This window comes from Neltuma alba, unplaced genomic scaffold, assembly GCF_004799145.2.
Source record: "Neltuma alba isolate B1F8T4 unplaced genomic scaffold, ASM479914v2 tig00013243_pilon, whole genome shotgun sequence".
Lineage (NCBI taxonomy): Eukaryota > Viridiplantae > Streptophyta > Magnoliopsida > Fabales > Fabaceae > Neltuma > Neltuma alba.
The window spans coordinates 1-17,246 of NW_021637539.1; the positions used below are offsets into that span (position 1 = coordinate 1).

A 17,246-nucleotide genomic window follows, 5' to 3' on the forward strand; every position below is an offset into this window, starting at 1 on the left:
AAAGCAATCAAGCAATTGGCTTTGGGAGCCATTAAATGACTAGATATATGCTTTTATAAAATTTCTGTAATCTACCGTGGAACTCAAAGAGTGTTTAGATAGAATTAAAATCATAATTTAAAAGTGCTTTTACGGTATATAAAGTAAATATGTGGAGGAATTTATCTCGATTTACGAAAAAGTGCTTTTCAGAAACATTTTTGATGCTTTCCAAATATCCCCTCAATAGATAATTCTAATTTTGACGAAGACTTACTAACTAATTATAATTTCAATTATGATTTTGATAAGATTAATTTTAGGGAAAATGACAGATAAAGAAGGTGGAATATCTGAAATTCCAATTTGGGAAGCTAAGGAAATGTAATGACAAAGAGGGAAGTCCTTCCCAAATTGGAATTTTGAAATTCAATGAAATGACAAAAATGCCTTTTATCTTTTTTTTTTTAAAAACTCAGCCCCATTGGCGGTCTGCCGCCGGCAGCCACCACTGGCAACTGGCCGACGTCAACCACCGGTGTGGTGGGCTGTCGATGGAATTTTTTTGTAATAGTTTTTTTTTTGTATAGGAGAATATTGCAAGAAGTGGTGGGGGTAGGATTTGATCCCACAACCTTTGGCCATTTGGGCCAATAAAAGAGTAGATGGCCATTGGGCCATCAAAGACTTCTTAACTTTATAATGCAAACAAAAATATAACTTGACTATTTTACTATGACTCCAGCCTGTGACAAGAATTTACCTCAGGATGACAAGTCTTAATTGAGAAATAACAAGTCTAAATTTGATATTAACAAAGTAATTTTTCCTGATACATAATAAGAAATAGCATGTATATTAATTAAAAATGACAATTTATTTGAAAATGACACGTCTAAACGTGAGATTAACAATATGCCTTTTTCTGATATATAACAAGAAGTAGCATGTACATTAATTAAAAATGACCATAATTTATTTGAAAATGACACATCTTTACTGAAAAATGACAAGTCTAAACTTAAGATTAACAATGTGTCTTCTCCTGATACATAACAAGAAGTAGCATTAACAATATGTCTTTTACTGAAAAATGACAAGTCTAAACTTGAAATTAACAATATGTCTTCTCCTGATACATAACAAGAAGTAGCATTAACAATATGTCTTTTTCCTGATACATAACAAGACGTGTCATTTTCAAATAAATTATGGTCATTTTTAATTAATGTACATGCTACTTCTTGTTATGTATCAGAAAAAGACATATGTTAATATCATATTTAGACGTGTCATTTTTCAGTAAAGACGTGTCATTTTCAAATAAATTATGGTTTTTTTAATTAATGTACATGCTATTTCTTGTTATATATCAAAAAGTTGTTTTGTTAATATCAAATTTAGACTTGTTATTTCTCAGTTAAGACTTGTCATCCTGAGGTAAATTATTGCCACGGGCTGGAGTCATAGTAAAAGAGTCAACTTATATTTTTGTTTGCATTATAAAATTAAGAAGCCTTTGATGGCCCAATGGTCATCTGTCCTTTTGTTGGCCCAAATAGCCAAGGGTTGTGGGTAGAGCCGGGAAAACGGGCCGAGCCCGTTTAGGCCTTGAAATTATAAAGGCTGGGCTTGATATTTTTCTCTTAAAATGAAAATAAACCCTGGAGGGTCGAGGGCTTAAAAGGGCCGGCCCTTTTAAGCCCTTTTATAATTTTTTTATTTTTAAAATTTTTTATATAATATTAATGTTATTAATTTTTTACATTGTTAATAATATTTCAAATATTTAGTTATTATTATCATTTTAAAATTAAATTTAGTTTTAGACAATAATTTATCCAATTAAATTTTTAAAAAATGGGTTAATTTGGATTTTAATAATGATTTGATTTATATTATATGCGTTGATATTTTTAAACTATATATATATTTGATAATAGAATATTTTTATACTTATATAACTTGTGATTCTATAATTGAATTAGAAATTCATGAGTTTCAACAACAATGTTTCTCACATTAAAGTAAAATAATAGTTAAATTGCAAAATTTAAAAATAAAATTCTTATAAAGAAGAAAAACTTGATATTTTTGTTACGAAAGAAAAGTATACTTATGAAGAAAAGTAATTAATTATAGTGATGATGAAGTTTCAAAAGATTAATGATAGTGTTTATTTATTGCACAATTGCATTATAGATAAAACTTTTAGATATTGTTATCTTGATGAATGTTTTAGATGTTCTTAGATGTGATGAATATTTATATAAGATGATATTTTATATTTGTGACTTAATTTTATTCATATTTATGTCTTTTATTAATAATTTCATTGGTTTATTTTTATATTTTTATAAAAAAATATGATAAATATAAAAAATAGTATTTTTCTTAAACGGCCAAAAGCCCGCGGGCCGGCCTGCCCTGTAGCTTAAGGGTCGAGCCTAACAAATTGGGGTATTTTTAAAATTCAGCTCTGAAGGGCTAGCTCTTTTAAGTCCCCCAGCCCTGGAGGGCCGGGCCGGCCCTGATTCCCGGCTCTAGTTGTGGGGTCAAATCCCACTCCTACCACTTCTTGCAATATTCTCCCATACAAAAAAAAACTGTTACAAAAAAATTCCACCGGCAGCCACCACACCAGCGGCTGGCCACCGGTGAGGGGCTAAGTTTTAAAAAAAAAAAGATAAAAGGTATTTTGTCATTTTATTGAATTTTAAAATTTCAATTTGGGAAGGACTTCCCTCATTGTCATTACATTTCCTTAGCTTCTCAAATTGGAATTTCAGATATTCCACCTTTTTATTTATCATTTTCCCTTAATTTTAGCAGATAATTCTCTTATTAAAGACACTGTCAAATACTAAATATGTATACTTCTTTTTAACAGGAACTAACAATCGTGTTGCAGGCTATTCCCTTGTGCTAGAAGTGTTTAGATTATTTTAATTTTTCTTAAATCCTTCGAAGACTCATAAACACAAGCCCAATCGGTCATTGTCAAGAACGAGAATGTTTTGTTTTGTACTTTGCTCAGCGAGTTACTCAAGCCTGGGCTTAAAAACATCGAGAGGTCCACAGGACGAGACGATTAATTTGGAACAGAACAAATAGCTGCGTTTTGAAGAAATCGATGATGACTAAGCAACCCACGTGTATATTTCTGCGGTCCCATCTGGAAGAAAGCATCATCATCTATTCATCTTCAGCCCGAAGATTCGATTCGATTACAGCCCTTCAGGTCTCTTCCATCTTCCCTCTCCCATACTGTCTCGCTCTCTGTTTCGGTCCCGAGAAAATTCTGATACACCCATTCATGTAATCATGGAATAGTCAAAATGGATTATGGATCTTTCGCCAATAAATTCTTTTCAAACAAGTACTGTAGTATTCATATTTGATATCATTTCCTGGGCAAAGATTGTGACTTGTTAGCGAATACCGAATATAGTAAAGACATTAATCCTGTTGTTCTTCTTCTGCTGTTTGAAGCCGAGAAGAGATGGGGAGTGCATCATCCATGCTGACTCAATATGACATCGAGGAAGTCCAAGAATACTGCAATAATTTATGTAGATGTCCCTTACCTTACTCTTACTTTACATTGTTCTCCAAATTGTGCTGCTTTTATTTGAGTTAGGTCTACTTTGGTGTGAAAATCAGTTTCCCAGGAGGAAATAGTGGCCTTGTATGAAAGATTTTGCCAACTTGATCGTAATGCCAAGGGATTTATATCAGCAGATGAGTTCTTATCTGTTCCTGAGTTTTCTTTGAATTCACTTTCTCAGGTAAATAGTTGTTTCGTATTAAGATTCTGGGTTATTGTGGGATCTCTGCAGTTCTTCATGCTCCTATATGATGGATGATTTGGTTATTTGCAGAGGCTGCTTAAGATGGTGGATGGTTTGAACTTTAAAGACTTTGTGGCCTTCTTGTCTGCATTTAGTGCCAAAGCAAGTTCACAGCAAAAAATAGAACGTATGTATCAGTTGTATGGCAGTTTCATGTGTTCTTTATACTTGTGTGGCTGTTTTAAGAAGTTCTTAGGTGGAGTTAGTCTTAGAAAATCAAGGCAATTCCAATCATGAATAAACATGTAAATATTTCAGAAGGTTTTGTTCTCTGTGATAAACTAATCAACTGAAAATCTCTTGTTAGTTTATCGACAGTAGAAGAGCTTGAGCAGTCAGAAAATATATTGTCCGTTTGGGACTGATTATGATCTGGTAATTATATAAGTTGAATTTTCTGAACTGCTTGTCCATAGACTTTAGGCTTGTTAGTTGATTAAGTAGGGCCTTATGGGCCAGAGAGAAGGACTGAAGTCAATGGTAATGTAAGCATGAAAAACTTTTGAGACAAGTAGGCTAAAACAGATTCTATGAGAGATGACAAATACACTAAGTGTTAATGAGACTTCTTGGAGTGGGTCCTAATTTTTGTGTTTCAACCCTCGGCTTGCCTTTGTAACTTGGAAAAAAGATTCTAAGATAGATTGGTGTACATGCACTAAGCCAATGATGAGTTGGCATTTAAATTTGTTAGTGGTGGATCCCGGTAAATGTTCATTGCTCGATCTTTCTACCCAGATTTAATCAAGAATCTTTCCTGGAAGCTGTGTTTGGAATTGCAGCAGAAACATGGTGTTGACCACATTTACCTGGTTGCGTTAAAATAGCTTCCACCTAATAGAAATTATGAACGCAAAATTCACGTCATGCATTTGTAAACTATAATCGGGTATGATTTTTCATTAGTGGTGTTTATGTGGATAGCTATAGTTACTCGTTTTTCTCTGTTGTAGTTATCTTCAAAGTATATGATTCAGATCGTAATGGAAAGGTGTCTTTCAAAGATATGCTGGAAGTCCTAAAAGATCTGTCTGGTCCATTCATGTCTGATGAACAGAGAGAGGTATGACCAAAGATCTACACAATCAACTCCATTGCTTAGTTACTAGGAACCAGGAAGCACTTTTATTACTAATTTGCTATCCATATTGACATCCTGGGATACTGGAATGTAATTTCCATGAAATGGTGGATGAACTTTTTACCAAACATTCTTAATTCTTGTGGAGAGTAATAGGTTGTACTTGTTTAAATTTGTTTGCCCCGCCTGAACAGTCATCCCTTTGATTGAAATACCTATAACGATCTTCAAACAATTATTTTTTGAATATTTTTTAATAATTCATGTTGCCTTCTCTGTTGTTTGGATTACCTGTAGACTAATTGCGTTTCCATTTGATGAAAAATCTCATTTCTTTTTAATTCTGTCTGAGCTTTTTCATCGTACAAGACAAATAATTTTACATGTCTCTTCTGTTTTGTTAATAGCACAAGGCTTAAAGTGGACCTTGACTAATTTTGTTCTCTATTCTATGTTTCTCAGCAAGTCCTGAGCCAAGTTCTAAATGAAGCAGGGTATTCAAAAGACTCCTACTTGACATTGGATGACTTCATTAAGGTTTGTGCATTTGAGTTCATGATTCCTGTAACAAATTCGGGTACTCATCATGAGAGGAAGGGCACTTATTGAATGGATAAATTCGAGTTTTTTCTTGGGAAAAAAAATCTGGTCCGTCCATTACAATGTGTAGGCCTGTTTAACTTGTGGACCTTAATATGGAATATACTTCTTTTTTTTTTTTTTTTGCAAAAAAGATGGAATATACTTAAGTTTCTTAAATTAGGTCTGAAATTAGAATGTTTGTCTAGTGCATTTTTAGTCCTGAAATTAGGTCTGCTTTAGGTGTCTCTTTATGAAACAATGAGATGCGTGGAAATCATCAATCATCTCTCTCTCTCTCTCTCTCTCTCTATATATATATATATATAATGAAATCTATAAAGAAATACACTCCTTCGGTCCAAAGCATAGGTCCACATTCAGACACGCGTGGACCAAAATAATAATTGGCTCATTAAAGGTATAAAAATATTGTAGCATTTTTCAACTCTATCCTTATTAAAAGTTAAAGACCATACTAAATGGAAGTCGGCTCATTAATTGTACAGAAGTGCAAAATGAAGGGGAAAAAACATCAAATACCTTAAACTGGATCTACATTTTAGATCAAGAAGAGCTGGAAGAAAATGACTTATGTTGTGAATCTGAGAAGTACTAGGTTATAAACTGTATAACTTACTTTAGACTCCATAAAAGGCATGGAACCAAGAGTGTAGTTGGAATTAATAGCAAGTTCACATTACTGTTAATTTGAATAGGCTTTTCTGAACATTTTTAAAGAATTTGGGTTGCTTTTCTACCACATCAGAGTTTATAATTCTGTGCAATATCCGTGCGTGAAATAGTAACCGAAGAGGTAAAGAATTAAGGAAAAAAATAGGCGCATAATTCAAGTGTAATTGTACATTTAAGTCTGATATGGATTACTTGGAGTTTATTCCTGTTTGTTTGGTATATTTTCTAATGTTTTATGTTATTTGTCACAGGTTCTTGGCGGTTCAGGCTTAAAAATGGATGTTGAAATTCCTGTTGATTAGAGTAGCCTGCGATTTTCTCAGCTTTCTTAAGAAACAAAAATTGGACATCATGTTACACCCAATCCTTGTAACATAGTTCACATTGAAATGAAAGCACACAACTACCAATGTTCATTTTTATCTTGGGAATCAGATTTTAATTGCCTCGTACAGTACAAGACTTGAGGGCGAAAAGAAAGGAGAAATAGAGAGTATGCATTTCCAATATCCGGCAATTTCCTTCCTCCACCATTTCCCAAAACTCAGTTGTAAAACTTGAACTTCTTTTTTTTTTTTTTTTAAAGGCCATGAAATTCCTCCTTAGCTGCAGATTTTGTCTAATGTTTGGTATAAGTAAAAGCACTTAAAAAAATTACTTTTACACAAGTCAAGATATAATTCCTCTTATATACTTACTTTGTATACTATAAAGTTTTTGGTTTTTACCAAAATACTTTTTAAGAATTATTTACACAAGCACGTCATAATTGGCTTTCTTTTTACGTGACCTCAAATTCTTGAAAATTTGTAAAGTAAGTGAAAAAATGCGTCAGAGTAACGAGAGTATGTGATTAATTTTATGGTTAGTGATTTTTTTCCCAACCTAGTATACTATTGATTTGTTCTGATCCAAGAAGATAAAAAATGTCTTTGTAGGAGATCTGAAGAATCCATTTTGTGTTTAGTTCAAATATTTGTTAAAATACTCATATTTCGTAGCATCGTGCGCATCGTGTGTGATGTAAGGTGTGGATCCTACCAAACACTTGGTACGAAATGGAGATTATAATGCAATTAATCATCTGGGTATCTTAAAGTACTAAACTAGATTGATGAAGTCAAACATTTAGCTGAATAAAATCAAAAGCTTCCTAATATATATTCATATATACATATATATTCAACAAGAAGCTGGCTAGGTAACTAGGGGAGAGTGAAGCTCAAATCTACAGGAAATAGGTCTGCTCCAAACTTGTACTCTCTTTTAAGGAAAGGAAAGTTAACATGATATAGGAGGAGTTTCAACCATAGAATGATCCAAGAATTTTAGATTTACTTATGTAGTGTGTAGTAAGAAACCATCATTCACTTCTGTTATATTTCCTCCCAGCCAACTTCCTCAACTTCTATTTCTTGGTAAGAACATAAAATCCTTCTTCACTCACCTTGTGCTATGCACGATGCAGAGAGGCAGAGATTTCATATAATATCTGCCAGAGTTTTAAGAACAACCTCGTGGCCAAGTTCTATAGGTGTTCTGTTACTTTGTTATTCGAGTTAAGAGGATCATTAGTTATTTAGAGAAGACTACTAGGATAAATAAAGGATCAGTGAACGTACTGGGGTGTCTTGTGAAATCAAATACATTTTCCTTTACTTTTCCTATTCGCGTGTCATGTTCAAACTAACACATGATGGAAAGCCAAGTTCGTGATGGATTTCTCACTGAATATTTATGCTCCTTGCAAAAATGTGAAGAAATGTTGGTCTTGTGGCAGAAGAAAATGGCAAAACTTGATTGTTATCTCAGCTCAAGGGAGAAGCATTCAAAGTTCAATAAGGTTGCAAGTAGCAGCAACAAGAGTAGAATGGTGATTGAAAGTTCAGAGGCTTTCTCCAATGCTTCTGAATGTCTCAGTTCTGTTGCTGACACAAGAAGCAGGCGACGAGAAATGTATAGAATCAAGGACTGCAGAATGAAAAGGGTGCTCCAAGTTGATGAATTAGAACATCTTAATCAGCGGCTGAAAATACTTGAAGAAGACACGGAGAGTGTGAAGCAAGCTATACTTTGGCATGTGAAAGAAAAGAGGAGGTTGGTGAACAGAATTTACCATTACTTTCAGCGTATGCAATATATGCTTTCGCATAGGAGGGGAGTAAAAGGAGAACAAGTTTGCCGCGAGAAATTGATTATGAAGACTCCGAAGGTATATCTTTTTGTTCCAAATACTATTACATAATTGCTGCATTTGTGTAGATCATGCATGATAACACTACACAGGAAAAGAAGTAGATTGCATTTGTTTTCTTGGTCTTCTAGGAGATAGCACAAGTGGTTGAATGAATCAGCGGGAAATAAACTTCATGTAGGGCTCATTTGAGAAATTTCTTGCATTTGGGACCCACTTATAACCATGAAACAGAGAAACGGCAGCTAAAAACATTGTATGCATATTTTCCATGGCTTAACTATAGCTTATGGCAATCTAGCAGATATAAACGGTGTGTGTGTTCATAGTGTGTATACATATAGAATAGAATACTCCCCTGAAAGAGAATATGTAATAGTTTCATTTTCTGATAAAGCTGGTAACAAATGTCCAAGGTTGGACTCCCCAACTTTTTTGTGATTATTTACTAATGTTTATACAGGATTGTCAAGTCTAGATTTTATTGGTCAAGAATCTAGTCATATATTAACAGTAGATCTTCACAATCTATTCATGTTATACAATAGGATGGAGGAGCTGTCACAGGTCTGCCAGAGGTTCTATGCCATAACTTAAATCCATCGTTGATCACCAAAGGATTCCAAGCTGCTATTTATTTTTCCAAGAAACTCTAAGTTACTCCCATATCTTTATGATTCTTCCATCTGAGACATCAATAAAGTATGAAACTTGTATATTTCCCACCATTCTCCAAACGTTGTATTCATTGAAGTTCTTGAAGTCCGTTCATAGATCTTCCAGTAATACTTCAGGGGCATGACAAATGTGTAGAAGAAAGTGCTGCTGGAATGACCCAGTCTGTGCCATTCACAAGCACCCTCTCGCCCAAATAAAGAAGTAACTTCAAAGTGAGAACCAAAAATGAAAACAAGTGCCTCAGAAAGGAGATTTTAGAGGTGGAAGGTGTGACTGTGCAGGCTGAGCTTACAATAATCATTACTACTTCCAATTTACGGTGTAATAAGAAATACAAAGAAAATTATCAGCTGTTTGATTCAACGACCGATTCAAGTAAACTAGATACAAATGAAAAACTTTACCCATAATTACAACATGCAAAGTGAGACAAATGACTCGTGCAGGAAACATTATAATTGCGGCAACAATACACCTCATGAAAGCGATTATTGGCCAGAACCAAATACGTTACAATCTACAGTCAGATGAAAATATAGCACAATCCAGATGGAAGATCCATAGATATGGATAATTAAGGTATGCAGTTCTTTATATTTCATCCTACGAAGATAAGATACAACTATACATAAGAGTCGTATTACAACTACCAAAACACGCCCATCCTAAAATAAACTGATACAAAAAGTGGCGCCTTTCAGATCTCTCCCCTGTATCCACCACCACCAAAATAGTCCTTTCTACTATTTGCAATGGCCATGCTTTTCTGATGTTCCAGCTTGGGACAGTCGCGAATGCGGTGACCAAGCCCACCACAATAGGCACAACCCTTGACCCCACTTTTACCAGTGATTTCATCATTATCTTCCATTGGATCGTTCAAATCAGCTAAAACAGGGGGAATGCGCTGTTTTGCTTCTTGCAACAGATGTTTCAAATCAAGCAAGGTTGTCTCACTTTGATTCTTGTTAATAAATGTTGTTGCTATGCCTGTCCTGCCACATCTTCCAGTTCGACCAATCCTATGAACATAATTTTCAATCTCAGCAGGCATGTCATAGTTAATAACATGCTGAATATCAGGGAAGTCCAACCCTTTGGATGCAACATCAGTTGCAACCAACACATCTTTCTTCCCAGACTTAAACGCTGCAATGGCATACTCTCTTTCTTCCTGATCTTTGCCTCCATGAACAGCCACTGCTCCAACTCCTTTCAGAAGAAGATATTCATGAATGTCATCCACATCTGCCTTGTTCTCACAGAATATTAAAACCGGAGGTGGGGTTTTTTGCAGGCACTCAAGAAGATAAACTATTTTTGCCTCTTGCTTAACATACTCCACTTCCTGGATTACATCAAGATTTGCCGCCCCTGCTCGCCCCACATTGACAATAACAGGTTTCACCAGGGCACTTCGAGCAAAATTCTGAATCTTGGTTGGCATAGTGGCAGAAAATAAGAGAGTCTGCCTTTGAGCTTTCAAGTGATCAAACACTTCTCTTACGTCATCTTCAAATCCCAAATCTACCAATCTATCAGCCTCATCTAATGTTAAATACCTGCAATTATCAAGATTCATCTTTTTCTTGGCCAGCATATCCTTCAACCTCCCGGGGGGTGGCGACAACAATATGAACACCCTTCTTCACAACCTCTAGCTGAGATCTCATATCCACTCCACCAATACAAAGCAAAGGCCTGAGTTCAGGATATCCAGTTTCTCTCAAAGGCATCAGAAACTGCTCAACCACCTCGTATGTTTGCCTAGCGAGTTCCCTCGAAGGACAAACAATCAAACCAAATGGACCTTCTCCGGGAACAATAGGCATCATAATTTCCTCCTGCAAAGCTAGCATGATCATTGGTAATACAAAGACTAGAGTTTTCCCCGATCCTGTAAATGCAATCCCAATCATATCCCTTCCAGATAAGATAACAGGAAGGCCTTGCACTTGAATAGGTGTTGGCTGCACAATCCCTTTGGCTTTCAACTTGTTCAAAATTGACTCAGGAAACCTCATATCCTTGAAATTCTTAATTGGAGGCGGAATATCTTCACCGTCGACTAATATGTGCCACTGCTTCCGAATCAAATCACGTTGTATTCCTTTAAAGCCTTTATTCTCGAACAGACATTAGGGTTTTTCGATCTGATAAGTTCTCAATCATCTCCTTTTCCTGTCGAACAATCTGCTCTGTCGGACTAATTTCAGGTTGATCCCGTTTCAACTGGGAAGCCTTAACCAGAAGACTAGGTTTAGCTTCAGCCATTCTTGACTTCTCCAAATCACCATCGACTGTTGAGGAAGATTTCCCTTTTCGTTCAAGAACCATCTGAGCCTCCATGGCCCTACGCTTAGCCACGGGCACATACTCCACGTAATCATCATCGACTTCCATATCAACTAAATTGAATTCAAAATCGCAGTTCCTATAACGAATCAATTTATTGCCAATAAGTGCAACAAAAACAAGCGAGCTTGACAAAAACACTAATTCTGGTATCCTACGAAATTTTCACATCAAACACTAGTTCATCACCCTGTTCGCAAAAAAAGTAGGAACTTTGCCCTTTAGAAATGAAGAAAAAAATTTCTAACCGGGAACACCCGAAGATGATCTCCAATAAGGAAGAGCAAAACGTCCACCAGCGCCTCACAGTCGATCGCCGTCGTTCATGTCTGAGGTCAAATAAGAATGTGGAGACCGACTTGAGTTTTTAGCCGCCATTGCAAATTTCCTCCTCATAGAAATAGTGCCAGAAATACATTAGATAAAATTGAAATTAAAAAACAAACATAATATTCCTCCGATTTTTAATATAAGATCAATTTAACTAATTTAATTAGATTAAAGAAGTTAGATAAGTTAGTTAATTATAAAAAAATATGATATGTTTTTTCTAAAAACTGTAATCATCTTGTTAAATTCTCATCTCCCTCCTCAAATTGATTTAGTTGATAGAGTATTCATAAGGTATTTAGAGAAAATTCATAAATATAAGAAATAGTATTATTTTAGGATCAAACCAACTTTTCCTACTTAAAAACCGGAAGAGCAACATTTAGGATAAAAATGGCAAGTTGGATTTTAATAAGTTTTTATATTAAGAATCGGAAGTGTATAATTTTTACTTAAAAAAGGCGTTTGATCGAAAATATTTATTTTCTAGTTTATGTTTTTAGTTAATTGTATTTAGTGTTCTTTTTTATTAACATTATTCCCTAATTTTTTTATCTTTTTTTATTTATTGTTTCTCACATTTATTTTCTTAATAAATAAAGATAAATTTAGAAAATATATATTTATGACTATTTTTTATTTTTAACTAATTTTAACATTATTATTAAGGAACTATGCGAGTATAACAATAGTTATAGCGATTTTTTATATGAGAGAGGGGAGAGAGAGAGATTGTAATGAGAAAACCTCTTCTGACATCGTTATTCGGCACCACAATCAACATGTTATTGTGCTAATGGAAATAAACCAAAAATCTCGCCCAAAAATATTTAACACAAAAAAAAAAAAAAAAACCAAGGAGGAGAGAATTTGCGAAGCCTGCGAATCTCCGAGTCCAACCATCTGGGCGGTAGAAGCTAGACGCAGCTTTCTAGAGTTTGCAGTTGGCCCTTCCTTGCATATTCATTCACTTTTGCTCAAGCTTCCTTCGGCTCTGTTACCCGCTTCGTCGTCGAGTTTGCTGCAATCTATTCCCCTCACGGTCGGTTTCCTCTATCCCCAGCCGTTACATTTTTTCTTTTAAAATACCATTATCTTTCCTTCCCGGGCAATTACGCATACTTTAGGCACCCAATGCCGCCTCTTTTATTTCCCTTCCTCTAATTTTTCTTTTGCCAACATCTCCCTTTCTCTAATTAGGGGATGATTATTTATTTAATTTGACTTGGTATGATTTTTTTTTCCCCCCCTTGAAATGATTCCAATGCTACATGGTAATAATAGCTGGGGTGTAAATATAGCTGTAACATCGTTAGTGTACTTCTGAACCCTGGATGTAACTCGTTCTTTTTTATTTTTGTTTTCTTTGTTTTGTTTCTTTCAGGTCTGCTTAGCCATGTCTCTGAGAACTGTGACTAGAAAGTTGGGGAATAAATTCTTGCCCATGTTATCTTCCACTTCCCCGCTACATTCTCATGCCACCAGTTTTGGTTGGTGTAGATTCTCTTACTTTTCAATTCTCTCTATATGGGCATGCATTGTGTCTGATCTTTACTTACAATGCACGTATTGTACAATTATCTTAATTTTGCCTAGTTGTTTGGAGTTTCCATTCTGGTAGAAGAAGTATCTATCTGTTTGCTAGTATCCTTTCAGCTATAACTTTGCTTATTGGTTCAACTAAAAGGTAGCTATTTTGTATTATGAAACCAGTGCCCGGAAATTATTGGAGTAATTGCTTTCGTTCAATCTTCATGAATGAAAATATATCAAATAATATTAACCTGAAGATTGAAAGATGATTAAAATTCTAGGGAAGTTATGACTTGTTGAAATTCCAATGCGGAATGGAAACTGATAATCATATAGTTCCTCAATTTTTTTAGGGAAAAATTGGTTATGTGATGCTATGCTGCTAGACAATGCATCAGCAGATTTGCTGTAATACTTTTCTTCTTCATTGTCGGATTATAATATGTTATCCCCTTTGACATCTAGGATTTAAACAAGTGAATGAGGAAGAAAAGGCCCAAATGGTTGGTAATGTCTTCACAAATGTTGCCGCAAGCTATGATGTCATGAATGATCTAATGAGTGCTGGATTACATAGATTGTGGAAGGATAGGTTAGATTCTCAGAAGCTGTGCCCTTTGTGTCATTCCAATTTGAATCCTTTTTTTAGCTGTTTACCTTGACTTCAATGTGTTCTCAGACTAGTTTCCAAGCTAAACCCTTTTCCTGGAATGAAGCATCTTGATGTGGCTGGCGGGACAGGTGGGCTTCTTTGTCACAACATATGTTTTATAATGCTTCTACATATAAGTTTGAAAAATTACAAGTAAATCTACAGATATTGACAAAATTTGTGTGGGAGAAAAATTATAAATGTAACGGAGTTAAGGATTGCACACTGAAGCTATGTCTTGGGTAAAACAAGAATTGAGTTTACTAGCTGCATGAGTTTGCTGATTTATGCCTCTTTTGTCCATAAAGCATTTCAAATTGGTCCACTTATGACAACCAAATGGTCAATATCTATGTTCTTATTGTATATTTCTGTGCTAAAGATAAGTTATCTTCTGGGATTATATGCTGGGGACTGTTTAGCATTATTTAACTGAGTGATAACAGTCATACAGTGAATATAATATGGAGTTCCGAGCAATTCCTAAACGCAAAACAGATATTAAGGCTATACAATGGGCATTTAACTGGTTCAGAAGCTAAGTCTTCCATGAATTCTATCTTTTGTGTTTGTTCAAGTAATACAATTGTATGACCCTTCTTTTGTGGTAAAGCCTGCTTCTCGTTTCTTCCTTCCCCGGAATATCCTCTTGTAAATATGGATAGAAATAAATTGACATTGGCACTGTATGTCTTCTATGCTAGACTTGAATATCTTAAGGTGCGCGTAATAAATTTTTTTTTTTTTTGTGTCAGACATATTCATTCATGTTGGAATCCCATGATTTATGCCCTATTTATTCTCTGCATTTATTGTAATTGATATCAACATTTTATTTGTCCTTTTGTTTTATCTTTAATGCTCGTTTATTCCCTGGTTTGTATTCTCTGTCTGCCTAGAGTGAGTTGCTGTGGCTTTTTTCTGTAGCTAACCCTCTACATATATGTATTTTCTTTCTTCAAAATAATAAGATGAATTCAGAAAACCAGTTATTCTGAAATTCCGCAATTTACAGGGGACGTTGCTTTTAGAATCTTGGAGACTATAAACCAAGTTAAACTGAGAGGACTTCGAGATGTGCTTGAAGATACTTTAGAGGAGGAAACTCAAATATATGTTTGTGACATTAATCCTAGCATGCTAAATGTTGGAAAACAACGGGCCTTGGAGAGAGGTAACCTAGAAAGCCTTCAAATTTGGCCAATTGGTTTTAAGCTTCAGTACAGGAATATGGCTAAACTTATTCCTGATTTGTTTGAATTGAATATTTTCTGGTGATTAAATAGGCTTTGGACAAGATCGCTCGCTTGTATGGGTAGAGGGAGATGCTGAAAACTTGAGTTTCAAAAACGATTCAATGGATGGCTACACTATTGCTTTTGGGATTAGAAATGTTACACACATAGAGAAGGTTCTTAATGAAGCTTATAGGTAAGCTTCACTTTTAAAGATATTTATGTACACCTTTGTGGCTGAGAACTATCAATCAATAGAAATGTATGGCCAGTAACCATTTTTTTGCTAAACAGGGTATTAAAACGTGGGGGAAGGTTTCTCTGCCTTGAATTGAGCCATGTTGACATTCCAATATTTAAAGAATTGTAAGTATAATTTGCCCTATTTTCTGACATGAATGCATATGGGTTATTAAATTTGAGAGAACAGAGTGAAATAGAATGTGCATACTATTACATTTGAGAGTGAAAATAAATAATAAATGTCCGAACTTCAATCCGCATATTTTTACGGATAACGTAATTATTCATGTTTACTCTCTTTACTTCCTTCTGCCTTCATGTTTAACTCAACCTTTAATTAATGTTTCACTTTTTATTTCTCTCAGGTATGACCTTTATTCTTTCTCAGTTATTCCTGCCATGGGAGAGTTGGTTGCTGGTGATCGAGCATCCTATCAATACTTAGTTGAGAGTATTCGGCGTTTCCCCCCACAGGTTCTTATTCTTCCATTTCTTGGTAGCTTTCAATGTCTTCAATTAATTTGTTCTTGAAATGATCAAAGAAAATTATGCCATGACATTTTGCCTCCTAAAGCTTGAAACCCCTTAAACAGTCAAATAGAAAAGCCAAGTAAAAATTTGAACATGCCTATCACAATGCAGTTTTCCGATCGAATGCAAATGTCAATGAAGGTTGCTGATGTGGCTAGGATCTTATTCTATGTTGACTAATCTGTATTGCAACTGATGAGCAGGATAAATTTGCTTCAATGATTGCCAATGCCGGGTTCCAGAAAGTCGAGTACGAGAATCTAGTTGGAGGAGTGGTTGCCATCCATTCAGGATTGAAAGTCTGATGGTGCATGCGTATTCCTAAGCTACACAGCGTGGATATCAAGCATAAGATCTTGCTGGAATTCCAAGTGTTGAATTGGTTAGAATGGCTTTTCTAGTTTCTGCACTTGTGCAGCCACCGGAAATGTCTTGATTGTGACTTTGGCGTTTGCAATTCTTTTACAAATACTCTGGTCTTCTTATATATATGTAGTATTATGGACGACTTTAATAAGAATTTAAAAACGAAATTTGCTTTTACACCAATAAATAAATTCATTTCATTTTTTTAATGCAAAAGTTGGTCTCTGTTACTTCCATCCCCCAATATGTTTTTTTCCTCTGTTCCCTTTTTCTTTCCTCTTTTTTCTTTTGGTGAATTTTCCTCTCCTAAACCAATAGCTCTATTCACAATTTCAAGATTCGAACCGTAAGCATTACTTAAGGGACTTAGCGCCTCATCTGGCTAGAACAACCATACACTGGGATCAACATCATGTCTTTCATATGAATTGCTGAAGTGGTGAATCATATTAAAAAACTGTTAGCTCTGGTTTTTAATATAAGACTTGTTTGATTTTTATTTTAATCCTAAATATAAGATTCTAATTCACTTTGTCTCTTATATTTATCTATTTTTTTCTAAGATAGTCTTTTTAATAATAGTAGTTTTAACTATACAAATATACTTGATTAGCAAGGATATTTTAGAAAAAAACATCTATTTATTACAAATAACTAACTTAACTTATTTTCTTGATCTCTTTATATTAGTCAATTAGTTTTATAATTAAAATCAGTATTTAGTATGAGCAACTCTGCAAGATAGGCCAAACGGCGAAAAATTACCTTGTAGCTAGTTTAATAAAAACAAGAAGAAAAACAGTACCAAAGGAATCTTTGATTACTGTTTAGATGACTTTATTTAGTTTTAATAGTATACCTTTCTCGGCCTTTTGGTTAAGATCAATTGTAGTACCTGTCATTATCAGTATTTATTTTTAATGGTTTATCCCATTGTACTACA

The 17,246-nt window shown here is 34.7% G+C and overlaps 2 protein-coding genes and 1 pseudogene across 5 annotated transcripts; 2 read left to right on the forward strand and 1 right to left on the reverse strand.

The window, feature by feature from the left end:
- Positions 1–3,117: 3,117 nt before the first annotated feature.
- On the forward strand, positions 3,118–6,638 carry LOC114735662 (calcineurin subunit B-like). 3 transcript variants are annotated; one of them, XM_028923377.1, is made up of 7 exons: positions 3,118–3,220; positions 3,472–3,557; positions 3,643–3,767; positions 3,861–3,957; positions 4,784–4,893; positions 5,374–5,448; positions 6,438–6,638. In XM_028923377.1, the coding sequence occupies exons 2-7, from the start codon at positions 3,482–3,484 to the stop codon at positions 6,486–6,488; spliced, it is 534 nt and encodes a 177-aa protein (XP_028779210.1). In that variant the 5' UTR covers positions 3,118–3,220; positions 3,472–3,481; the 3' UTR covers positions 6,489–6,638. The 3 variants fall into 3 exon arrangements, with proteins under 3 accessions (XP_028779210.1, XP_028779208.1, XP_028779209.1); XM_028923375.1 differs by lacking the exon at positions 3,118–3,220 and adding an exon at positions 3,230–3,358; XM_028923376.1 differs by lacking the exon at positions 3,118–3,220 and adding an exon at positions 3,230–3,358 and having other exon boundaries at positions 3,472–3,551.
- Positions 6,639–9,499: 2,861 nt separating this feature from the next.
- Positions 9,500–11,722, reverse strand: LOC114735657 (DEAD-box ATP-dependent RNA helicase 35-like; annotated as a pseudogene).
- An 875-nt stretch (positions 11,723–12,597) lies between these two features.
- On the forward strand, positions 12,598–16,519 carry LOC114735658 (2-methoxy-6-polyprenyl-1,4-benzoquinol methylase, mitochondrial-like). Of its 2 annotated transcripts, XM_028923365.1 has the most exons (9): positions 12,598–12,785; positions 13,128–13,233; positions 13,742–13,868; positions 13,956–14,017; positions 14,944–15,102; positions 15,215–15,359; positions 15,458–15,529; positions 15,772–15,880; positions 16,141–16,519. In XM_028923365.1, the coding sequence occupies exons 2-9, from the start codon at positions 13,140–13,142 to the stop codon at positions 16,240–16,242; spliced, it is 870 nt and encodes a 289-aa protein (XP_028779198.1). In that variant the 5' UTR covers positions 12,598–12,785; positions 13,128–13,139; the 3' UTR covers positions 16,243–16,519. The 2 variants fall into 2 exon arrangements, with proteins under 2 accessions (XP_028779198.1, XP_028779199.1); XM_028923366.1 differs by lacking the exon at positions 13,128–13,233.
- Positions 16,520–17,246: the final 727 nt, after the last annotated feature.

Coding starts and splice junctions, on each gene's coding strand:
- LOC114735662 (XM_028923375.1), top strand. CDS start 3,318: ATGGATTATGGATCTTTCGCCAATAAATTCTTTTCAAACAA. Junction 3,768..3,860: donor CTTTGAATTCACTTTCTCAG/GTAAATAGTTGT, acceptor GGTTATTTGCAG/AGGCTGCTTAAGATGGTGGA. Junction 4,894..5,373: donor TGTCTGATGAACAGAGAGAG/GTATGACCAAAG, acceptor TATGTTTCTCAG/CAAGTCCTGAGCCAAGTTCT.
- LOC114735658 (XM_028923365.1), top strand. CDS start 13,140: ATGTCTCTGAGAACTGTGACTAGAAAGTTGGGGAATAAATTCTTGCCC. Junction 13,234..13,741: donor TTCTCATGCCACCAGTTTTG/GTTGGTGTAGAT, acceptor TTTGACATCTAG/GATTTAAACAAGTGAATGAG. Junction 15,530..15,771: donor ATTCCAATATTTAAAGAATT/GTAAGTATAATT, acceptor TATTTCTCTCAG/GTATGACCTTTATTCTTTCT.